This window comes from Balearica regulorum, chromosome 7 (genome assembly GCF_011004875.1).
Source record: "Balearica regulorum gibbericeps isolate bBalReg1 chromosome 7, bBalReg1.pri, whole genome shotgun sequence".
Taxonomy (NCBI): domain Eukaryota; kingdom Metazoa; phylum Chordata; class Aves; order Gruiformes; family Gruidae; genus Balearica; species Balearica regulorum.
In genome coordinates this window covers 16,146,252-16,170,189 of record NC_046190.1, presented here as the reverse complement: position 1 = coordinate 16,170,189, position 23,938 = coordinate 16,146,252, and the positions used below count along the sequence as shown (strand labels likewise).

The 23,938-nt window shown below is 63.2% G+C and overlaps 2 protein-coding genes across 2 annotated transcripts; one reads left to right on the top strand and one right to left on the bottom strand.

Annotated features, from left to right (window-relative positions):
• The first annotated feature begins 2,608 nt into the window (after positions 1 to 2,608).
• On the top strand, positions 2,609 to 7,948 carry LOXL4 (lysyl oxidase like 4). The gene is made up of 14 exons (XM_075757508.1): positions 2,609 to 3,048; positions 3,156 to 3,334; positions 3,454 to 3,665; positions 4,081 to 4,119; positions 4,244 to 4,460; positions 4,601 to 4,784; positions 5,047 to 5,201; positions 5,522 to 5,689; positions 5,903 to 6,065; positions 6,193 to 6,436; positions 6,700 to 6,815; positions 6,912 to 7,048; positions 7,257 to 7,368; positions 7,483 to 7,948. The coding sequence occupies exons 1-14, from the start codon at positions 2,769 to 2,771 to the stop codon at positions 7,551 to 7,553; spliced, it is 2,277 nt and encodes a 758-aa protein (XP_075613623.1). The 5' UTR covers positions 2,609 to 2,768; the 3' UTR covers positions 7,554 to 7,948.
• Positions 7,949 to 9,624: 1,676 nt separating this feature from the next.
• Positions 9,625 to 21,491, bottom strand: R3HCC1L (R3H domain and coiled-coil containing 1 like). The gene is made up of 7 exons (XM_075758161.1): positions 21,430 to 21,491; positions 14,788 to 16,253; positions 10,974 to 11,149; positions 10,788 to 10,858; positions 10,574 to 10,669; positions 10,247 to 10,387; positions 9,625 to 10,066 (listed from the first exon to the last, which is right to left on the bottom strand). The coding sequence occupies exons 2-7, from the start codon at positions 16,237 to 16,239 to the stop codon at positions 10,011 to 10,013; spliced, it is 1,992 nt and encodes a 663-aa protein (XP_075614276.1). The 5' UTR covers positions 16,240 to 16,253; positions 21,430 to 21,491; the 3' UTR covers positions 9,625 to 10,010.
• Between the last annotated feature and the right edge of the window lie 2,447 nt (positions 21,492 to 23,938).

The following is a 23,938-nucleotide window of genomic DNA, read 5'->3' as shown; positions in this document are numbered from 1 at the left end:
TTAGACCTGCTTTGCTACCTGAAGCCACAACTGTCCTCTGCTCCCCCCCCGCCCCAAGCCCTCAGCGGCTGTGTGTACAGCAACCCCACACCCAGCAGGTCAGAGACTGCAAGGAGCCAGGACTGGCAACTGCCCCCCCCCCATGCCCCATTCACCCCCCATTCCTGCTGGGAGCTGCCTGCATGTGTCCTGGCCCCATCCCTCCATCCCCAGGGCAGATGCTCTGTGCTACCCAGCGGCTCTCACTGGCCACCCCTCAGCCGGCGGCAGGCCCGGGGTGTGCCCCTCTCCCGGGCTGCTGCCGGGAGCCGCTCGCTGCCGATTACAGAGCTCACATCCTCTCCCTGCCCTCTTCCTCCCGCGGACAATGCCCACGATTCAGCCACCCGCCTCACCTCCCACCGGGCCCTAAATACAGTGCTGCCAGGCTGAGCTGTTGCACCTGAGCTGGCTGAATCAATATTGACCGGCCAGGAATAGTCCCGCAGTCCTCTGAGAATAGCCCCGCACGCCTGCTCCGCTGCCCACAGCTTCCCGCGCATGGGGCTGCCCTGCTGCCAGCGGTGTATTTTTAGCTGCTGCAGTCGCTGGCTGCTCGGGGCTGCAGGTACTGGCACCCAGTGAGCCCCAAGGGCTGGGCTGGAGTGGGGGGGTGACAGCGAGAGGGGACACCCCCAGCCTGCCATGGTCACACTGAGCAGAAGGACACAGTGCCCTCACTCCTGCAGGTTGAGGCTGGCAGGTCCCAGGTGTGGGAGAACGCACTGGACCCCTCCTTCCGCCTTCTTCTTGCTGCCCCCAGGAGCAGCGGGATCCAGCACTCACCTGCCCTGCACCCCTGCTAGCATCTGCCTTGGGGTGGCTTGAGGGGGGAAGGGCGGGGGGGGGGGAGGCTGCTGGCCTCACACTTGAGTAATTGAGCTCCAAACCATCGAGCCACAAATGAGTCATGGGCTCTGTGCTGGCCCCAGCCCTGCCCTTCCCCAGGGCTTTCTGTGGCCCCCACATTGGGGCTGGCCAGGGACCCCCATCCCAGGAGACGCTCCAGTGTGTGCCCTGAGCCCAGCTGGGGCATAGGGCTGGGATGAGGGTCCCCTGCAAGAGGGTCTCAGGGCCGGGCACCCCTGTACACCCGGGGTGCTGGAGGCTCCCGCAGGACGTGGCAATGAGGTCACGGGCTATTCCCGGCCGTGTTGATCCTGGCTCCTCCCAGCAGGAACCAGCTGCTTTGACTCCAAACAAACAGACCAGTAGCCACCGACACATTCCTGGCCAGCCCCTGGCCACCACGGTGAGGGCACAGGGCTTCCTGTTTACCCCCATCCCACGGTGTGGCATGGTGGGGCAGGCGGGCAGCGGGGTGCCCTGGAGACTGGCAGCACCCCTAGCCGGAAATTGTTCCCGGGGCAGGTGAGGGGGGGCATCCCCTGACTCCACGTCCCACAGAGGGGAGCAGTGCCTGGGGACCCCTGCAGCCAGCCTGGCTCAGGTATGGCCCGGGTGATGCCCTGAGCCCCGGGAGGACCCTGCTTTGGTCTCCCAGTTCCACCCCACAGCCTCCCCCGGTCTCTGTGCCCCCCAAGTCCTGGCCCCATTGCAGCAGCCCCAGGCACCCTATGCCTGCGCAACCACTGGAGCTGCTGAGTGGGGTGGGAAGGGGCGAGGGGTGTCCTTGTGGGGTGTCCTTAGCTTGGCAGTTTATCACCCCCAGAAAACCCATGCTCTGTCTGGCTGGGGGCCAGCCTTGCGGTGCGGTGATGCTGGGAGGGGGCATCCCTGGCTGGAGGCATTGAGTTCATTCTGCGCAAGGGGGTCCGGGCTCACAGCAGGTAGGGGCTATCCCAGGGGTGCTCAGATCCTCCAGGCTGGGGGGGGGGGAGGTTTGGTCCAGGGTGGCAGAGGAGGACTGCGGGGGGGGGGGGGAGGGAGGGGGGGGGAAGCAGGGTGCAGGGCTGGGCTCCAGGCACGGTGCGGGGGGGCCGGGCTGGGTAGCGCGGGTCCCCACCCGGGGCGGCCCACCCCGCCGCACCATAAAAGCGGCGGCAGGCGGTGCTCGGCGGCAGGAGAGCTGCTGGAGGCCGGCGGGAGCTGGCGCCGTGTGTCCTCGCTGCTGCCTGTCCCACGCTGCTGCCTGTCCTGCACCGTCACCCTCTGCCAGGGTGAGTGCCGGGGATGGCCCCGGGAGTGGGGGTCTGGGCACGGGGTGGGGGGACCGACAGCAAACTCACTAGTGCTCCGAGCAGGGATGCAGGGGAAGAAGTGGGGTGATGGGGGACAGGGGCTGTGTGTGGGATAAGGAGGGGACTCTGGTGTCTGGCACAGTGTTCAGGTGGGAGATAAGGGCGGGGGGACCTCTGTGGGGCCCCCATTCGTGGCCTGAAGCATGGGGCAGGCAGGAAGCAATAGAGGCAGTGTAATTTCATGGGGGTTCCTGTGGCTGTTGGCAGGCAAGGCTGACTGTGGGGCAGTGGGTGCCTGAGGGGGCTGTGCCAGGGCTGGGTGCCCCTGGTGATGGGCAGGTGGGTGTGGAGCTGGGGCTGAACTCCAGGGTGGGGGACACTGCAAGCTGTGTGTGGCAGGGACCAACCCCTGCATCCCCTGCAGCACAGGGACAGGGATGTCACTACTTTGTGAGGGGCCATGACATCTCTCCACCATTGCCCAGCTCCTGGGGCACGGGGGGGCTTGCAGCAGCACTCTCCACCCCACTGTGGTCCCCAAGGGCTCAGTGTTGGGCTGTCCCCAGGCATCCTACTTGCAGAGCCACAATGGTGATGCTGGCTGGTGTGAGCCCCATCCTGCTCCTGCTGGTGCTGCTGTTGTGCCGGGTGGCCCCCAGCGGGCAGGAGCCAGCCCCAGTGCAACTGCGGCTAGCGGGGCCACGGGGGCCTGCTGGGGAGGGCCGGCTGGAGGTGCTGTACCAGGGACGATGGGGCACTGTCTGCGATGATGGCTTCGACTTCCACGCGGCCACCGTCGCCTGCCGGCATCTGGGCTACGCCGCGGCTGTCACCTGGACCCATAGTGCCACCTACGGCCAAGGGGAAGGTAGGGGGCAGGTGGGGAATGAGGGCTGGATGGGGCCCATGGTGCTGGAGAGGGAGATGGAGACATCCCCCCAACGGTGACCCCCAGCCCTGCGTGTCTTCTCTCAGGCCCCATCTGGCTGGACAATGTACGGTGTGGGGGCAGTGAGGGCTCCCTGGCAGAGTGCGTTCACAATGGCTGGGGCACCAGCGACTGCCACCACGGTGAGGATGCCGGTGTGGTGTGCTCAGGACAGCGCCTACCTGGTGCCCCCTCTCTGGCCACCATCTCTGGTCACCTGGGAGAAGTAAGTGCCCAGCAGAATGGACGGGGGTCTGGGGCAGGTCCCTTTCCCTTGTTCCCATCCTGCACACCCTGCCCTCGATGCTGGAGCCCCCATGCCGACCCCTGTGCCCACCGTGGCAGGTGCCAGGGCTGAGCCTGGAGGAGGTGCGGCTCAAGCCCATCCTGGCACGGGCCAAGCTGAGCATGCCAGTGACGGAGGGTGCCGTGGAGGTGAAGCACAGCGGGCGCTGGAGGCAGGTGTGCGATGCCGGCTGGACCAGGAACAACAGCCGTGTGGTCTGCGGGATGCTGGGCTTCCCCCGGGAGAAGCACGTCAACACCAGCTTCTACCGGTAGGGATGCGGGAGAGCTGCATTGCTGCTGTGGAGCACATGGGGCAGGGTGCCTGGCTAGACACGTGGGGGCAAGAGACCAGGGGGTGTCAGGGAAGGGATGCTGGGTGGGTGTGCGGGGTGCTGGTAGGGCCTGGCCATGCCTGGGTCCCCTTCTTGGGGCCTCCACGAGGGGCAGAGCTGGGCTCAGCAGCAGCTGGGTGGCTGTGGGGATGGTCACCAGCCGTGGCCAGAAAAGTGTGGGTGGAAGGAGAGGAGAGGCAAGTGGCCCTCAGCCCCTCCACCCCCGCCTTGGGCCACTGCTCCAAGTCCTGCCATGAGGTGCTGGGAAGGGCAGGGATGATGGGATGGGGGGTCTGGAGCCCCGCAGGGTTGGCATGGCCACCCCGGACCTCCTGGCTCTGTGCACCCACAGGAAGCTCTGGAACATGAAGCTGAAGGACCCCAACTCCAGGTAAGGCTCAGCCCTGGGCAGGGTGGGCAGAGGCACCCTGGTTGGGCACCCAGTGCGGGTGTTGGGTGGGGGAGAGCCTGCAGCACCCAAGCTGACGCCGGCCCCTGCTCCTCTCCCTCGGCAGCCTGAAGACGCTCAGCCGGAACAACAGCTTCTGGGTCCACAGGGTGCGGTGCCAGGGCATGGAGCCCCACCTGGCCCGCTGCCCGACACAGGTGGCCCCACCAGCCCCCCGCCAGCATGCCTGCCCCCATGGCATGCATGCCGTTGTCAGCTGCGTCCCTGGCCCTGCCTTCCAGAAGGGCACGGGCAAGGGCAGGAGCAAGACCTCCCCAGGAAAGGTGAGCCCCAGCACGGCCCCGCATCCCGTCCTGCTGACGGAGGGTCCCGGAGCCAGGCAGCACTCGGCCACCCCGTTTGCACCCATGCCCATGGGGTGGGTGCACCCTGAGGCCGCTGACCAGCTGCTCCCCATTCCCAGGTGCTCCCGGTGCGGCTGCGAGCAGGTACCCACGCTGGTGAGGGCCGGGTGGAGGTGCTGCGCCATGGGCAGTGGGGCACCGTGTGTGACAAGCAGTGGGACCTGGCTGCAGCCAGCGTGGTGTGCCGGCAGCTGGGCTACGGGACGGCGAAGCAGGCCCTGGTGGGAGCCCAGATGGGCCAAGGTGAGGTGGGCAACATGGCAGGGACTCAGGGCACTGCTGGGCTTGGAGGGGCATGATGGGGAAAACCCCTGGTTTACTGGGTGCTGCTGGAGCATCCTGGCAGTCCAGGCAGCTCCAGCCCACACTGGGATGGGGTTCCCCTGGCTGGTCGTGCCATGGGCAGCCCCATTCCCGTAGGGAACGCCCAGATCGGGGGAAGGAGGGCAGAGGTCCTCCCTGCTCCAGGATGGGCACAGAGCAGGGAGTGCTGACCCACCTTCAGGGCTGGGGCCCATCCACATGAGCGAGGTACGGTGCACCGGCCATGAGCGCTCCCTGGGTGAGTGCCGCTTCCGGGACGCTGAGCGGAGCGGCTGCCGGCACGAGGATGACGCTGCTGTCCGCTGCCACATGCCCCTCATGGACTTCCAGAGCCAGGTGAGCCCCTGCCTCCTCCCCAGAGCCTGTGGAACCCCAACCCCATTGCACAGCCCCTGAACCCCAAGCTCTGTGCCCCAGTTTGGATGCTCAGAGCAGCCCTGGTGTGGCCCTGGGGATGGGGGAGGACACAGCAGCATGCTGATGGGGGTCTGCAGGATGAGCCAATGGCAAAAGTAGTCTTGTGGGGTGGAAAGGAGGAAGAGGAATGTCAGGGAGACATTCACCTGGATGTGTGTGACTGACTGCCCCATTGCAGCGCCGGGTGGGAGGGCTGGGGGTCTTCCGCACACTCTGGCTCAGCCCCTCTTTGCCCACAGGTGCGGCTGGCCGGGGGCCGCAGCCCTGATGAAGGTGTGGTGGAGGTGCTGGTGCCACTGCAAGGGCGGCTGCAGTGGGGCACAGTGTGTGGTGCACAGTGGGGCCTGAACGAGGCCATGGTCGTCTGCAGGCAGCTGGGGCTGGGCTTTGCCAGCCATGCTCTCCAGGTGAGCGGGGTCCCAGCCTGGGGCCTGGGCTGCCAGGGGTCCAACGTGTTGCGTGATGTGGACATGGGGTGGCCGGGGGCTCTGGGAAGGGACAGCCTGGGAGGACAAGCCCTGGTGGCAGTGCTGGGGCAGGGGAGCTGGCAGGGGAGGCGGGGTGGGTGCTGGCAGGGGGTGCAAGGGCTGGTCCCAGCGCTGTGCTCTTCCTCTGCCCAGGAGACATGGTACTGGGCAGGCAGCCCCGATGCCGCCCGGGTGGTGATGAGCGGGGTGCACTGCACTGGCACCGAGCTGGCCCTCCAGCAGTGCCAGCGCCACGGCCCTGTCCATTGCCCCAGTGGCGGGGGACGCTTCTCGGCGGGGGTCACCTGCACCGCCCGTGAGTACCGGGAGCCCATGGGCTACTGCTGGGAGGGGGCACACCCTCCTCTCCTGGTACAGAGAGCAGGGGGGCTGTGCAGGGTGGGGATTGCCTGCTCCATCCCTGCTGATCTGCTCTGTGCAAGATGCCCCGGACCTGGTGATGAACGCCCAGCTGGTGCAGGAGACGGCCTACCTGGAGGACCGGCCCCTGGGGCTGCTGTACTGTGCCCATGAGGAGCGCTGCCTCTCCCGCTCCGCTGACGACATGCACTGGCCCTATGGCCACCGCCGCCTCCTCCGATTCTCCTCCCAGATCCACAACCTGGGCAGAGCCGATTTCCGACCCAGGATGGGGCGCCATGCCTGGACCTGGCACCAATGCCACCGGTGAGTGGCCTGTGGCAGGGGCTGTCAGGGGGCTGCCCCCTCTCTGGGCCAGGCAGGGCACGGTGGCACCCGTCCCGCAGAGGCTGGCCCACCCAGGGTAATTAGCAGCGTCTGCACCGGCACTGTCATTACGGCTTTATTTGGCTTCAAGGTTGTAATTTACTCAGAGCCTCTGGGTGCTTCCTGTTCCCGAGTGGGCGGCTGGGCCGGGCACGTGTTCCCCGGCAGGACACCGGCACCGTGCTCAGCCTCTGTCTCCACAGGCACTTCCACAGCATTGAGGTCTTTACCCACTATGACCTGCTGACACTCAATGGCACCAAGGTGGCCGAAGGGCACAAGGCCAGCTTTTGCCTGGAGGACACCAACTGCCCTGAGGGTAGGTGCCAGCCATAGAGCTGCCAGCGACCCCCCCATCCTGCTCGCCGATGGAGGCTCTGCCCATGCCCTCCCTCACCTCCTCTCCATACCACAGGGCTGCAGCGACGCTTCGCCTGCGCCAACTTTGGGGAGCAGGGGGTGAGCGTGGGGTGCTGGGACACCTACCGCCATGACATCGACTGCCAGTGGATCGACATCACCGATGTGCCGCCAGGCAGCTACACCTTCCAGGTACGGGGATGGAGGGGCAGAGTGGCACCGAGCCACTGGAGCTGAGGGCTGTGGGCTGCCCTCCATGGGCACCACCAGCACCCCTCACCCTGCACATCGGGGTGCTGCTCTGCACCCCGCGGTGTGTGCCATGGCCCAGGCTGGCCAAGGCGCAGCAGCACTCCAGGGGGCCGACAGTGCCCCCAGCCCTGCTCCTCACCCTCCCCAGGTGGTCGTGAACCCCAAGCATGAGGTGGCCGAGTCAGATTTCTCCAACAATGTGATGCGGTGCCAGTGCAAGTATGATGGGCAGCGCGTCTGGATGCATGGCTGCCACACAAGTATGGAGGGCCAGGATCAGAGGGGGCATGGTGGGCAGGGCGGGAGGAAGCGGCGGGGCTGGGGGTGCCACAGGTCCCATGTCCCCCACCCACTCATGCTGTCGCTCTCCTCAGGTGATGCCTACGGTGCTGATGTGGTGAGCGATCTGGAGCGACAGGAGCGCCTTGCCAACAACCTTGTGTGACCCCCCCCCCCCCCCCGGCATCAGCACGTTCCCAGCAGCGCTGTGGGGCAGCCTGGCTCCTGCACCCCGGCCCCTGCGCCCCAGCAGCACTGGACTGAGCTCAAGGACTCAAAGGCTTTTGTACTTACTAATGCTGCTGCAGAGGATGGAGATGAGCACCGGGGCCGGTGGGGAGCACTCGGGGGTGCCCAGCCCCATGCCGCCAGCGGGACCTACAAGAGAGGACCCAGGTACTGCAGCAGCCCCCACCTCTGTGGCTCCAGTACCCCCCCCAGGATGTCTACCTCAGCCTGGCCTCCTGCCCCCCTGGCCCCAGCAGACTCAGGACAGGCCCCAGCCACTGTCACCTGTGTACCAGTCCTGTCCTCAGTAAAGGTGCTGTGTGATGGGAGAAAGGTGCTGTGCAATGGGAGAGCAGGTACCCTATTACCAACCCCACCATCCCCTGCTCCTTTCCCTGCACTCTTCCCCACCAGGACCACAAAGCCAGTCCCTAGCTGGGAATGACCCTGGTCTAGACGATGTGTCCCCCAGCCAGGTAGTGTCACCCCTCTGCCACCCAGGGCCACCAGCCCCCCAGCTGCCTGTATGCGGCCAGTGCCAAGTGGCTCTGGCTTGTCACTACCATTCGCTGCCGGCCAGGGCACCCTGGCCCTGAACTGGCTGACCCCGTGCACACGAAGGGTCTGGGCCAGCTCTGTGGCAGTATGGGCCAGCAGCCAGGCCACTGGCCACCACGGCTGCAGCTGCCATGCCGGGCTTTCCCAGGCTGCCCTGGCCGCTTCCCAGCCCTGGGGGCAGGGCTGGGGCCACTCTGTCCCTTGCAGCCCTTGCTCCTGGGGGAGGCCGTGCCCTTGCTCTCTGTGTTTCTTTCCTCCCACGGTTTCTAGCAAAAAAATTTTAAAGGAAATAAATGGGAATGCCACCAACCCACACTGTACTGCCTGGCCCCTGACGAGCCAGCTACTGGGCAGCACCACCCCTCTCCTTGGACACCCCTGCCTGTCCCCACCTTGCCAGCAGGCACCAGCCGGGGGGGGGGAGGCGGGGGGGGGGGCTGCCAGTACCCGCCTCAGCCCCACACAGCTGGGACAGGCAGGACTGTACCCACACGTGACAGTTCCCACACGTGGAGGAACTGCCGGGGACGGTGGTGACGCGGTGGGGTGGCCAGAGGCCAGGGGCCGTGGCAAGCCGCGTGCTGGCAGAGGCTCGCTCCGCTGGGGTTGGGGTTCAAGGGATGCCAGACAGTGGGGAAGATGCTTTCCACATGAGAGCAGCTTCACGGCCTGAAATTTCCACTGGCCGAGCTGTGAGCAGCCAGGAACAGCGGCTAAGGTGGCTGAGACGGCTCCCAGCTGGCAGCACCGCCGGCATGGGGGCAGGCAGCCACCGCTGCAGGGTCGTGACCGGCTCCGCTGCCTCTGAGCTGGGGGACAGCCAAGGGACATGGGGCAGCCACACAAGCCCTTCGGCGCAAGCTGGAGTGAGGTGGGCCTGACCAAAACCAAGCAAACCACTGGCAGGGGTGGCGGAAAAGAACTGTCCTCCTGTCCCCACCTGCAGTGAAGGGCACGGGAGCCCCACAAACCGTGGCCCCGAGAGTCTGGAGGGGGGCTACAGGATGGGGGCGGTGGGACACACAAGGGTGTTTTTTCGGGTGCTGAGAGACGATGTAAAGCAGAGGAGCCAAAGGCAGGACCTGGCCGCCCGCGCCCACCCAGGGCATGGCAGGAAGCCCCCAGCCCGCCAGGGCCGGCAGCGCAACCACATCACAGCCCCGCGCGGGGCCAGGAACGTGGCCCTCCCTGTGCACTGACAAGGGCCCCGCTGTTTGGGGCCGCAGCTGCTCCGCGGAAGTAAACAGGGTCCCTGCCAGCACATTCCTGCCTGCCGCCCTGCCCAACCCCTCCTGCCTGCGCCCCCCACCCACCCGCCGGGGACATCCACCACCTGGGAGGGGTGCACATCCCCACGGTGGCAGGAGCCATGTGCAGCAGTCCCCAGCATGCAAGCCCCCCCCACCCCTGGCATGCAGGAGTACAGAAAGCCACAGCCAGGCCAGACAGAGTAAAATAAATGGTATTTATTAGCAAAATAAAGGACAGAAACTCTTGCTCACAAGGCCTTGCCAGGTGGCCAGGGCTGCCCCGCACAGCCCCACGTGCTTGCTGCCGAGCTCCCCACGTCCCAACAGCAGCTCCTGCTGCAGCAGGCAGCACCAGGGGTCCTGCCCTGGGCAGGACGGGCAGCACTGCCTGACGGCACAGCATCCGCACGGCACCAACCAGCCTGCACGCATCCTGCTCAGCCCTTTCGGTGGAGCAGCCCAGTGCTTTGGGAGGCGGTGCAGGATCCATCCCAGCTCTGAGATGCAGGGTGCCCTGTCTGCCCACAGAGAGGGGCCTGGGCACCCCAGGGGGGTTCCCAGAGGGGCTGAAGGTGCAGCCTCCTGACTCAGTCCCGGCCCTCCCAGGCATCCTCTCGCTGCTTGTTCTCCAAGCGCTTCCTCTCTGCAGAGACAAGAGGAGGGTCAACCCCGCATCCCCATCACCCCACAGCCACCCACTTCCCTGTAGAGGTGTCAGGAGCCCACCCTGGCACAGCCCTCTCCCACCCAGCACCCTGTGAGAAGGGGCATCCACAAGGAGGGTCCCCCCACACCACAGCCCATCTGGGCATCCAAATCTTACCCCGGGCTTCTTGCAGCTTCCTCCGCTCCGCATCTCGCTGAGCTGGCGTCTGGTTGCTGCGTACCCCCAGGGCACCGATCACCAGCCGCCTGGCCAGGGCGGCCGATGTTTCGGGGCGCTCCTTGGCTGGCTGCAGGTAGTCTGGGTGAGCAAAGATGGGGGACATCAGTAGGGGCATCCCGGGACAGACAAGGCAGCTGGCACAGCTCTGCAGCACTTAAGCACTGTGGAGCTGTGCCGGCTGCTCCATCCCTTCCTAATAACCAGGATGAAGATGCTGCAGCACAAGCCCCATGACACAAGCCAGCACGGGGCAGCATCACTCACCCGTGTACGCCCTGGCTTTGGCTTTAGAGGCACGGGTGCCCTGGGAGAGTGGGCGCGTCTTCACCATCAGGTGCTTGGTGCTGAGGGCATCGCGTGCTGCAAGGAGAGAGCAGAGGTGTCTTTGTGTGGGGCCAGCCCCATGCCCAGGATCCAGCCATGGGAGAGGCAGGGATGCCTCCCCTCTGCCCATCCCCAGCTGAACTGGGAGCAGTACCTGTTATGGGGCTGGAGAAAATGCCCAGGGCATGCGTATCGTCCACCCACTTAATATCAAAGCCTTTTTTCCTGCCAGAGAGAGGGAAATTCAGCAAGGCATCGGCATCGGGTAGGCAGGGGTCTGGAGCAGACCCCAGGCAGGAGACCCCAGCACCAGGGATGGGGCAATGCCAAGCAGACTCACTGATAGCTGCAGAAGACACGCAGCAGGTCCTCAGTTCGGAAATCTGAAGGGAAATCATAGATCTCGATGACATGGGGCAGCTCAGCATCACTGAGGTCTGGTGCGGCGGGCTCAGCCCGGTAGTAGTCAAAGCGGGGTGACTGCTGGCTCTCCTGGCGCTTCTCACCTCCCGAGAGCTGCAGGGGTGGGAGCGGCACAGCACTGAGCAACTCGTGCATGCCCGCCCCACGTCAGCTCCTGACCCACAGCAAGCCCTCCCCAGGAAGTGGTCCGGCCCCCGCACCCTGCCCCAGCACTGCAGATGGATTCATGGAGTTGAGATATTAGGAGTTATCGACCAGGGCTCTCACGCCATTCACTTGCTTTTCCCATTACCAGCATCCCTTCACTTGCTGCACTCCGCAATCCCGCTGGGGACATGGTAGGAATGGCACCGGTGAGACAGCGCACATATACCCAAGCACACCCCTCCTTCCACAGTGACGTGCTGCCCAAAATACATTTGGGGAACAAGGAGCATGACAGCAAGGCCAGGAGGAAAGACGTGGGAACACCAGGCTCGGCATGTCCCGTCTGCAGCACATGCACCGAAGCAGCCCATTGGCACCCCAGACGCCAAGATGGAAAAGCCAGAGCTCCACTGAGGAGCAAGTTCTGGTGGTTAATCACCTGCGTGGCTAAAAATTTATGCCTTATTTCTTATTTGAATTTGTATGGCTTTGCTTTCCAGCCGGCAGTTCTTGTTCTGCCTCTCAGCTGGATTAAAGAGCCCTCACAGTCCCTGGTCCCCTCTCTGTGATGGCACTTACTCACACTAATCAAGTCCCTTCTCGATCTTCTTTTTGATAAGCTAAACGGGTTGTGCACGTTTACTATCTCACAGTGGGGCACTTTCTCCAGCCCTAAAAGATGACAGCTGTAGCACTTTTCTTCCTCTCCCATTTTTCAACCTTCATTTTAAAATACGAGCAGGAGTCTCCCACTGCCACGACACGAGGGTGCAGCCACCCCTCTGCTCCCCTCCGCCCCACAGCATCGGTGCTGGTGGGCACCACTTCCAAACCGTGCTGTGCCAGCGGCTGAGGGGATTCATGGCCCCGCTCCAGCTGTGACACTGGGCCAGGTGCAGCCCAAAGCTGCCAGCGGCTCCGCCGTTTCCTCCGGAGTGTGGGGCCAGCGTGGTGCCGGGGAGGGGGTACATAACTCAGCCAGGTTCCCAGCCCGATCCCCCAAGCGATCGTAGCAGAGCACACCATGGCTGGAAGGTTAGAGTCCATAAATCCCAGCCAGCTCAGTCAATAAAAAGTGCTCATTCCAACAATTTTATGAGGAAGATGGATTCACGGCAGGTGAGGGGGTGCTGCCAGGGCGGCTGGATGCCGGTGGAGGGTAGAGCTGAGTTATGGAGCTCATGGGACAGGCTAGCACTGCCAGCAGAGCCACCTGCCCCGCCACTATCACCCACTAACCGAGCGCAGCCTGTGCGGGGCAGCGCACCCGGCAGGCACCCATGCCTGCTCGGGGGACACGAAGGAGCCGTCCCCGGGCAGGATGAAGCCCTGCAGCATCGCTTGAGGGAGCAGAGCACTCAGCTAGTGCCATGCACCAGGAAGATGATTAGAGAGCGGGAGCGCAGAGTGTCGGAGCGGTCCTTGACCTTCACAAATCACCAAGTGTGGCGGGGCGGCAAGGACAGGAGCCGTCTGGCAGCCGGGCTCAGCCGCACGGCAGGCATGGCTCAACAGGTCCCCCCGCACTGCCAGCCCAGGCACGCAGCATCCCACAGCCCCCCAGCTGTGGGGCAGGGCAGGGAGCAGGAGCCAGGGTATGGCCCCCAGCCCTGGCAAGCACCCAGCACTGGGAAGCATCTGCTGACAGACAGATGGACAGACAGCAGAGGCAGGATGCTGCAGGGAATGAAGCCCGTCCATCATGCCTTCCTGCTCCCTAATGATGAATCCTTGCTGAAGCACATTAGAGGGGTCCGTGGCTGCTCGCTCATGCTCCTGCTCGCTCACCAAGAGTGCACCTCCAGAGCTGGAGGGGAGGCGCATGCCAGCACACACACACCACAGCCCCCGGCACGCACGCACACACCGTGGCCCCCGCCCCGCCGGCCGATGGAGAGTCCACTGAGCCTGCAAGGAAATGGTCGCAGTGCTTAATTACCCTCTGTGTTCAAACTGATTTCTACTCTGAATTTGTCTGGTTTCAGCTTCCAGCCAATGGATCTCACTGTGGTGTTTTTCCTGCTAGATTAAAGAGCCGTCCGCTATCAGAAATCTCTCCTCCACACAGAACATCATAAATCTTGCTCTCTGCCAGCTATCCGCAGTGCATAAGGATTCAGTTATGAGGAAGAACGCTACTAATTTTCTTGTCCTTTTTGTTAATTAACAACAGCTCCCTCTCCCCAAGAGCCTGCACCCTCCCTGAGCAGCCACGTCTGCATGCCAAGAGCTTGAAGGGCTCAGGAAGCACCAGGCTCAGCATGGGAATCTGCAGGGGGGTGAAGATGGCAACTTTTAATTGAAAAATCCCTTTTTCAGGTTCTTATTCACCCATTTTGGGAAACTCCCTGGAAAGCTCAAACTTTGCTCAGAGCTTGTGCACGGGGGAGCTCACACGGATGCTCCAGAGCTGTCCACAGTTAGCACTGGTGCTGCACGGCACAACCTTGCCCACAGCATCCTACGGCTGCACCATAACACAGGCACTCCCTGACCTGCCTCCCCAGCGGGGCCAAGCAGCTGCTCCGCTGCGCCTGAGGACGAAGCCGTGTCCCCCCGTGCCAGCCCCACGGAAAGCCAGTGCCAGTGCCACGTGCACCGGCTGCCGTCGGAGCAGCACCATCCCCCTTGCGCCAGCGCTCACCACAACCTCCTGGCTGGGGAGAGCACAGCCAGGGATGGGGTACCCAAATCTCCCTGTCCCAGCCCCACACCAGGCTTGGCGAGGGCATGCCAACCCGAGCACAGCCCCACGGATGAGGTGGGTACCAGTGCTCCTCAGTAACGATGATCTTGAGTTGATCTCATCCCTTCCCAGCAGCTGTTATCAGGCACCATCCGCCAATTCACACCCTGCTTCCAGCCTGGGGTGGATGGACGCTGGCTGTAACAATATTAGCACTGTTTGTTACTTTGGGCACATTAATGTCATTTGGAAAATTACCAGTTTGATGCTACTGATTTAAAATGCAATAAGGGATATCCAGCCTTGCTGCAGAAGCCGAGCTTTCCTCGCGAATGTCAGGAAAACGGCGTGGGTCCCAGTGCTAAGCAGCTAATTGTAGTAAATTCAGCCACACGCGTGCAGGAGGGGATGGTAACGAGCCACAGCTGATTAAGAAGCCATAGTTTCGAGGAAACATCCCGTTGCTATTTCAATGGGAGCCCATACGTCTCAGCCCATTTCTTTATCACCAGCCCCAGTTTCACGAGGGTGCAGTTGCAGTTTACGGCGCCCAAGCAGGTTTTACTGGGTGCATTTTATGTACCATAGTGAGATCTCCCCCAGCCTCCACCAGCACCACAGGATGGGATGGGAACGAGCCAGGGGGGAAGGTGGAGGTCCCAGGCATTTCGGCACCACAGGCAGCTCGTGCCCTCGGGGACGGCTGGGGTGACAGCTGTGGTGACAGCAGGCAGCACAGCCAGGCTGGCCACGTGCCCCGGGTGCAGCCTGCCCCTCCATGCGCCCACCCCAGAGGACACAGGGACAGCCGACCCCCACGGACCCCTGCCCCCGCATCCCAGCAGGCAGCAGCCACCATCCCTGCAAATCCCCGTGGGCGCCGGCTCGCAGGACGTACCTCCTCCAGCAGGCGCGGGTCCAGGCAGTCCCCATCATCATTGAACAACGCGTCCCAGCTCTCCTCAGCGCCTGGGCTGGCCTGGCTCAGGGTCCCGGCACTGGGGGGCTCTACCTTCGGGGAGCCACTGCGGAGACCTCCCTCTTCCTCCTTGGCCTCCCGGCTGCACGGGTGCTGCTGCGGTGAGCCTGTGTCCTCATCTGCCCCTGCTGGCTCCTCGACCCAGGCCACGGGCGAGAGCCCCTCTATGCCGCAGCACAGCAGCTCCAGGGGCAGCGGGGGCTTGCGGCTCTCTGGACATGCCCCCTCCCATGTGCTGCTCACCAGCTCCTTGCCAAAACCCAGCAGACCACTCTCAGCCCCGGCGCTGCCATCTGGGCAGGCAGAAGTGCTGCCTGCTCCCTCCGCAGTGGGCACCGGGATGCCCTCCTCACTGGGATCCCTGGCCCTGGCAGCACTCTCCTCCTTGCTGGGTGGGAGCTGGGATGGGCTGCCCATGTTGTGCTTCGGGGTATTCTCCTCGGGGAGCACCGGCGCATCACCCACGCCACCCCTCGAGCACCTGGTTTCGCAGCCAGCTCCTGGTACATCCATGGTGCTCTCCCCAGCAAGCTCAGCCATGCCTCCCTGCCTCTCCTCTTCCTCCTCCTCTGCCAGCACCCCAGCCTCGCTCTGCCCTGCCAGAAGAAACCCCCCAGGCTCCCTTTCCTCTCCCTGGGCTTTTGGATCTGCAGCCTCCCACGTCAGCCCGGGCACGCTGCCCTGGTTGCTTGCCCTTGCTGGCGGCAGGACACCCTCTCCCGGGTGCTGGCAGAGGTCCCTGGCTGGATCCGGGGTGCTGTCCCCCAAATGCTCCAACACACTGCTTGGCCCTGTCCAACACACTGGTGCTGGGCTAGCGGGGGGCGTTGGGCTAGCGGGGTCACCCCCAAGCTCGAGGGTAGCCTCCGTGGCCCCAGGCTGGGCACTCGGTGGGGATGGAGGGTCAGGCTTGGTCCTCATCATCTGGCGGCCACGACTAAGCTCCCCAAGTTCTTCACCATGCGATGCTTTGTCCCACCTGTCCGAGGGCTGGGCAACAGCTGGATCTGGGCATGGCTCCTGCACGCTGGGTATTGCCCTCAGGCTCTCTGGTGTGATGGGGCAGCTGCCTCTTAGCCTCTGGCAGTGCCCGGCAGAGGCTGCCCGCGGCTCCTTTGGGCCAGCATCCACCTTGTTCTCCTTCTTCACCGCTCTGCCCACATGTGTCCTGACACGGGAGCTTCGCCTCTGCCCCTCGCCGCTGCCCCGGTAAGCGTCCTGTGCCACACGGTGGTTCTCAGGCTCCCGGCAGTGCCTGGCCGGCACATCACCCGCCGCTTGCGCCGCTCTCTCCCGCCGTGCTTTGGGCACGTAGAGGGCCATGTCGGGCTTCCTGCGGCGCAGCCGGCCGCCCTCCGCCTCCTGCTGCATGGTGCCACCACCACCTGCCAAGGAGAGACAGCGTCACTGCCCTGCTGCATCCCAGCAGCCCTGCAGCCGGGCACACAGCGGGCAGCCCCTGCCCAGGTCGGTGGGTCGGGGTCCCAGCCTAGCACCCACCCTCACTCCCACAGCGGCCAGCACAGAGTGATGGATAGTGGAGCCCCAATACTGCCCCCGTGGTTGTGGCTCTGCAGATGGGGTTTGGCATGTGGAGCACCCTGCAGTCCTAGAGCCTTCGGTGGGTGTACCGGGCTATGGGAGAAGCAGGGAAACCCTGCCAGCATCACCAAGGTGCCTGCCCTGCTCCAGCAGCTGCTGCCGGGGACCCCCCCCGCCCCAGGGGCCAGCAGCTGTGGCTGAAGCAGGACACAGAGCCCTTGCACCATTCATGCATCACAAACTGCAGAGAAGCCCATGGCCGTCACGGAGCAACAGAAACCAAACCCCAGTGCAGGGACACCCCAGCGCAGGACCATGGCTGCCACCCCGGCACACCGCTGCCCCATCCCGGCAGAGATTTATTTTTCATCATCTTTGGCAGCAGCAGGCAGGCCGCAAGCTGCCAGCCCCCCCCCGCTCCTATAAATATGCATCAGGCAGGGTTTATGGAGACGGATGGCATGGGGGGCTGCGCTGTGGTTGAGGGGAAGGTAGCGTGGGGCCAGGCCGGGGCCCCGTGATTAATCACTGCCCACTCCGTTTAGGGGGATTCATCACGGGCCGCTGTCAGGTAAATCACTGGAAAAACACCTCTTCAGTAATTAATGTGAAGTGACGGATGGACAGCCCCCGGGTCCATTAATCTGGACCATCAGCACCGACCAAGATTATGAATGTCAGGATGCATAAACTGCCGGCGGATCAATAGGGCCAGGAACCCATCCAAGGCTCTCATTTCCGAGGCACCTCCGGTACATTAGCCTCCCCTCTACGCAGCCCCCGACCGAGGCGCGAACGTTCCCCGTGGCCCCTCGCCGACAGCCGGCAGCGGTGCCGGGAAGGCGAGGGGAGGCCAACCACCGGCTGGAAAGCGGCCGGGACTGCCCGTGCCGCACGGCATCATCCCCTCCTCCTGATGGACAGACTGACGGCTGCCTTGGCGTGATGGATGGGTCTCTCACGGCTCTCTGGAAACCGCTGGCAAGCCCGGGCAGGGCAGTGCTGCCCAGCATCACCGCGGCGCCCGTGCCTGCGCCTCGTGCCGCGGAGGTGGGCAGGAGCATGCACCGCGGCACGAGGCGCAGGCATGGGCGCCGCGGTGATGCTGGGCACCATCCCGGGGCTGCCCCAACCATTTTTCTGTCTCTGCAGCTCTTGTCATTTTTTTTCCCCCTCTTTGATACACTAATTTTGCTGGCAGAACGATCCCCTTTATCTTTATCGACCGCAAGAAAAGAACGTATCCTACAAAGCCTCCAAGGTCTAGATTAGTCATTTTTCAACACCGAGGCATTATACATTTTCTCACCAAGCGGCAGCCCAAGTGCCGGAGGGGAGGGGGCACCGGGACCCCCCCCCGGCACCACCATTTCCAACCACGCAGAGCTTCCAACCACACGAAAGCACGTTCTGCTAAAGGACTTTTCCCAGCCAAGCCCAGAGTCTCAGCCCATGGGACATCACCGAACCCCCCCTCATCGCTGATCCTCCCAAGCTCTGCTTCCCGAGAATTTCCAGCATGGGAAGGAGCCAGGAGCAGCATTGCTCCACGCAGATCCGAGTCACCTCCAAGAAGAGCCTTGGCACGCAGGATTTATGGGCTCCTCGAAAGCTTGCCGTTCACCTTGCCTCACCCTCCAAAGCAGATGGTGCGGCATTAGCCAGATGACTGGCGCTGGGAGCATCCTCTCCCCGCACAGCTTTGCCTCTGCCTGTCATACGCTGCCGGGGAAGAGCCGCTTCCCACAGCCCAGGGAGGAGCACAGCAAGGTGGTGGCTGGCCCACGCTGGCAAGGATGCTGCAGCACTTTGCTTTTTCCCCACAGGGCAGCACAGCTCCTGCCCCCAGCCTATTACACACTTCATCGATGCCACGGCCACGCGTCGGCACCGACTGATTTCACGCTCCGGGAGGCAGAGCAACAGCCCTGGCTTCGGGTCTCATTCACACTATGCTGGGCAGGGCAAGCCTGTCGCTTCCCAACTCTGGGACCAAGCTCTCTGCTCGCCCCACAAAGCCACATGGAGGTGGGCAGCGCATCCCCAAAAGGGCTTGTGCTGCCCCAGGTGCTGCCCTGCTTTTTGGAACCGGCTGGGAAAACAGCTTGGCATCATCGCACCAGGCTGGGAAAGGGAGCTGCGGACCAGGCATGCCACGGTACCACAGTAAAAGTGGCGGAGGAAGTGCTGCCCAGCTGCCTGGCATATAATGCCCACCAACACAGCACAACACAGCCTGGTGGGGCCAAGGGGATGCTCCCCACAGGCACAGGCTCCCCTCGCACTATCCCCAGGAGTACGCTGCTCATGGGAAGCTTGTGCTCATGGCACAAGTTTGTGAGGTCTCAGAGCAGCTGCTCGGGCAATGTGGCAGCCTGCGTTTCTCCTCTAGTGACCGTTTGCAGCACAGATGGGCAGCATTGTCTCCCTGCTTTCTCTCCCTCTCCTCTTTGGGGAAGGACCCCACAAATAACAGCAAAACATAGCTGAGCATGTCGCAGATCCTACTTCACGCTGCACAGTGCATCGCCAAATTCCTCCATCATCTGCATCCCCACCCAGCAGGTGAGGACACCTATAGCGTGGCTCTGACAGCAAAGCCAGGGCACCCACCACCTTCTCCTGCTGCGGGCAGAGGTGCCAGCCACAGCCCTGTGAGGGGAGTCCAGGAACAGGCACGGATGCTGGGCTGCGGGGCTCACATGCAGCGTGCCAGTTCCCGGAAAAGTTTCGGTGCCACCCAGCGCCCTCCCAGCAGGCTGCCGCATTTCCTGGCAGGGAGCTGTATTTTTAGCCTTCGAGGTTTCTAATTCCACTCAATCCATACTCCCATCGATAGAGCAGATAACCTTAAAGCCTCGATGGTGAATGGGGACAGCACCGGGGACCGGGAGCCTTGGGGGACCACGCGCAGTCTCGGCATGCAGCTCGCACGCCCGCAATGTCACTCTTTACAGCCTGCCGCAGATTGGGCTCTTTGGAGGGGAAAAAAGTAAATATAATAACAAGACTAATAAAAAGGCAGGTACAAGGAGATTCTAAACAGCCCCGCTGGGGAATCCACAGCTCGCGGGGCTCATCCCACGCCAGGCACGTGCCACAGCACACTCGCCGACTGCACAACGCCGGCACCCAGCAGCCCAGGTAAGGATTGCCAGAGGTTTTGGCTACCTTGAACCTCTCCTGCTCTGAGGAGAGCTCCAGCTCAGCCTGCTCAGCTCACGCTGCAAGCGACAGGGCCAGGGAAGGACCTGGATACCTGGTGGAGAGAGGCAGAGCGAACACAAGAACACAGAGCAGCAGCATGAAGCAAAGCAAAGCACTTCAAGGAGCAGAGAGTCACGTCCCATCCGATGCCTGCCTGCAGCCCTGTGGGCTTTAAGACGTCCCTTTTCCCTGCTGCTGGGAGAAAGATGCTCTCTAGCAGCCAGAGCAAATGCTGGCTATGCAAGGAGGCAGCAAAGGCATGAAAGGCGCTGAGAAAAGAGATTTCAATCATGCCTTTCACTTGTGATGCTCTTAGGAGATACCTGGAACAAGAGAAGGGGAAGGTTTCAGAAAAGAGGGGGATTTCTAAGTCGATAGTGATCCTTCGCTGCTGCAGGGGAAAAAAGGGACAACAAACCAGCAGAAAGAGTTAACAGCTGGAGGGCTAAGGGAAATACAAAGGACTTTACAAATATACCCAGGCAGAATCAGCACAAAAGTGAAAAGGTCTATTAATAAACAAGGAGGGAGAGAAAATTAATGATGGCTCAAAAATAAAGATGACTCAAAAGGGCAAAATTACTGTTTTTAACCAGAAAAATGCAAATGAGGCAGAGGCCTTGCAAAAACAGCTGCAGAGAAAGCAAAAACAGCATCTCCACATAGACACACTCACCTGGCCGGCATGGCCAGCGCTAATACAAACCAATTAACCTGCCGACACACACATGGTACTGGGCAGAGCAAACCAGACACTGATTTTCTTTGCAACGAAGGGCCGTAAAACTGGAGCCAGGCGCAGGATAAACTCTGTGCCCATCCCTAGCACAGAATATAACATCCAGAGGAAGGAGCCTGCACACCTACCACGGTGGGCTTCTGGATGAAGGATGTTGGCTTGCCCAGCGGGAGTCATTTCAGAAGAATCGCTTGGTAAAGCCTTTGGATAAGGCAAGCAGGATGCAATTTAGCTGAACTTCAGGGTATTGTTTTATATCATCTCCCAAACTTTCACTTGAATAGTGAATTGTAATTATATTTGTAGATGATCCTGAGCAGAGAGGTGTTGCAACACCGGCCAAAGCAGCGAAATGATTCAGAGTATCCGAAAAACGTAGGCAGGAAACGAAACAAGAGCCAGCCTGGGAAAATGAAGGTAAAATAACCCGAAGCAGCTACCCGGTGGGCAGGAGCAGCCTGAAAAGCAAGACCCAGAGCCCTGGGTGCGCTCAAACCAAAAAGCGACTGGCAAGGGTGACAACCCCAAAATGTGCAAGGGATAAAAGCCAGACACCAGCATCATGCCACGGACCACCCCAAGACTGCAACAGCCCCGTGGTGGGCAACACGCAAAGACCCGCAGGCAGCGTTAAGGAAAGAGGGGATACCGAGGCCAGGCAGGCAGCCGTGAAAAACAGCATCCAGTGTTTGGGAGCACCAGGGACATGTTTCATGAGCCATGAGAGCGTGGTGCACCGAGCACTCGGGGATGTCGTATAACTCCCCTGCCCTAGAGGGCTGTCACCACAGGCATTGCGCCGTGAGTGACTCAATAAGTTGGGGAGAGTTATGGGGTCTGCAACATGGCATGTTACCTGCGTGCTCCAGGGCCAGCGGGGTGGTGGTCGGGGCTGGGACAGGGGGTGGGGGAGAGCGGGGCAGAGGGCACAGTGAGCAGCCCCGGAACTGGGCAGGGGACACGGCGTGCAGCCCGGAGACCGGGTCAAGGCGCGCACCCCGGGCTGCTGTGCCCCTGCCCCGAGCACCCCGCGGGCAGAGCCGCGCCGGGCCGGGCCGGGCCCCCGCCGTTACCAGTGGCCGCGCCGGGTCCCCCGCCGCTCCGCGCCGCCGCTTCCGCCGCGCTGAACCCGCCCCATCCCGCCCCGCCGCGGGGAGCGCCGGGACCTGTAGTGCGGCACCGGCACCGCACCGCCCCGCGCCCCGGGCGGCCGCTCCTTCCCCGTCGCGCTGGCAGCCCCGCAGCCCCCGGCCCCGGCACCCCGTGGGAACTTGGGCCGCCGCCCTGATCCTCGGCGCGTCCCCGGAGCTGGGACCGCCGCGGGCAGCCCCGGTGCCACCGCGGCCCTTCCGCCCCCAGGCACCACTCGGCAGGCGGGGGAAGGGGGCCGAGGGCAGGGTGCTCCGTGGCTTGGGGGGGTGATGGACACAGAGCAGCAGGAGGGAGAGCGACCCCCGCTCCCGCTCCCGGCTGACCCCACGGGAGGCTGCCGTGGGTTTCCCGTTACCGTTTAATGTCACCCACCAGGCGGGAGCAGCGGTGCTCGCTGCGGCTGTGCTGGCTGGGCCCGCAGACCCCCGCTTCTGCCTGCCGGGGGGGCACCGGGGGAATTGCCGGGGGCTCGGGCACCCCCGGGCCACATCCCGCCCTCCCGCCGCAGGGCTGCGAGCCGGCCGGCATGCCGGCTGCCCAGACACCCAGACGGGGGAAGGTGTCTGCGCCGGGCAGGTTTGCTCTGCTTCCTTCCTGGGGTTTGGCGAGGAGCAGCCTGCCTGCGCCCGGCAGATAATGAACGGGGGCCCGGCGCTTCCACGCGCTCGCAGGCAGCGTGGGCAGCGAGGGCAGCATGCCCGGGACCGGCGCGTCCGCCGGCTCCTAATGAAGCTCTGGTGCTGCAGAGCACTCCCGAGACGGGGCCTGCACCCGTGGGGGAAGGATGGGACGCCCCGGGGAACACGGCTGGATTCTCCCACAGGCGGGGCGAGGGCTGGCAGTGGAAGAGAGGGTGGCCCAGGGGATGCAGGCAGGCGTGGGGCTTGCTGTCACTGCAGGCTGAGGGCAGAGGGGGGCCGTGACCCAGCTCGCTGGGGCGCAGGGCTGTGAAGGCTTTGGGCAGGCTGGTGCAGGCGCCCTGGTTTGTCTGGCTGATGGACAGGGGGTCTCTGCCCCCCCTCTGCCCCCTTGCCCAGGATCAGCTTCCTAATGAGCCGAAGCTCTCCGATGCAATTCCCAAGCAGCTGCTTCCCAGGCAGCCTGATGGTGTGGGTGAGGGAGGAGTGATGCCCCATAGCGCACACGCCACCTGTGTGTGGTGGGACATGAGGCTGGTGCCCAGGCAGCCGGCAGCCAACGCAGCTTCTGCAGCTCCCCAGAGGGTGTGCAGCTGCTGAGGGACCGGGGACCAGTGACCTGCCATCCTGGCAAGGTGTAACTGAGTCATTGCATGGGGCATCAGTGCATGGGGCTGTGCCAAGCATCTCATCCCTCCTCCGGTGCAGCTACAGGTCTGGGACTGCTGATGCCTGAGGTCTGGGATGCCCTGAAGTACTCAGACCTTCCTGACTGCCCAGTGTGGGTCCCAGTACAGCCACGGGGGCTCAGCACAGATGGTACATTAGCCCCAGACACCTTGTTCTTCTGTGCTGAGCGGTGGACCCAAGCTATAATGTTTTACCTTTGATTTCCCTTTATTTGGGTGCAGGTGTGAACAAGGCAAGGCCCTGGAAAAGAAGCTGTGCTCCGTCACCACAGTCCTGCGGGATCACTCCAGGGACCGGGAAGGGAAGGCTGGGCAGGGAAACCCTTGGGCAAGACAGACACGGATGGGTAGGGTCATCTCGCCCCAGCTGCGTGGCCCTGTGCAGGACAAAGAAGGTTCACACTATGCAGGGCCACCCTGCACCCCCCCGGGGAGCAGCCCCTGCCCCAGCCTGCCATGGCACACAGGGGACCGTGGTCCCTCTTGCAGCTAATCGATGGCAGCAGATCCTGATCGCTTTCATTATTATTATTTTCTTATGCATGTGCGCACAGGAGATTTATCGCCAGCTACGGAGGCAAAATCAATTATTCATGTTATAAATTAGAAAATGATTTATGTTTGTGGGAGGCCAAGCAGCGTGGAGCCCCTGGTCGCGTGGGAGCTGGGTTTGTCTGAGCGTGGCACCAGACACCCCCCATCAGCACTTCCCCGGCCTCTCCGTCCCTGCCGTGCCCTGGGTGTCCCACCCGGGGTGCCCCCGTCCCATCACAGCCCCAGGGTGACCCAGGGACAGTGGCTGGCAGGGAGCACCCATCCTCTCACAATCTGTCAACCCAGGTGCCCGCAGACAGAGCCCAAGGAAGGTTGGGGACCGCTGTGCCCTGGTTGCCCTGGCTGGTGCAGCAGGATGATGCTCCATGGCAGTTTCCATGGCAGCAGCAGCATGGTCCGAGTGCTGTGAGGTGTGGGATGCAGAAGGACCCCCTCACTTTCCCCTGCTGGAGACATCCTCAGGTGTCCTCTCCAGTTCCAGCAGCTGTGTCTGTGCTCCTGCTTCCCACAAGGGACACTGGGGTACCCTCCAGACTGCCACCCACGAG

Coding starts and splice junctions, on each gene's coding strand:
- LOXL4 (XM_075757508.1), top strand. CDS start 2,769: ATGGTGATGCTGGCTGGTGTGAGCCCCATCCTGCTCCTGCTGGTGCTG. Junction 3,666..4,080: donor GTCAACACCAGCTTCTACCG/GTAGGGATGCGG, acceptor GTGCACCCACAG/GAAGCTCTGGAACATGAAGC. Junction 5,202..5,521: donor TCATGGACTTCCAGAGCCAG/GTGAGCCCCTGC, acceptor CTTTGCCCACAG/GTGCGGCTGGCCGGGGGCCG.
- R3HCC1L (XM_075758161.1), bottom strand. CDS start 16,239: ATGCAGCAGGAGGCGGAGGGCGGCCGGCTGCGCCGCAGGAAGCCCGAC. Junction 11,150..14,787: donor ACCCGCGCCTGCTGGAGGAG/GTACGTCCTGCG, acceptor CCACCCCTGCAG/CTCTCGGGAGGTGAGAAGCG. Junction 10,670..10,787: donor TTTCTCCAGCCCCATAACAG/GTACTGCTCCCA, acceptor CTCTCCTTGCAG/CACGCGATGCCCTCAGCACC.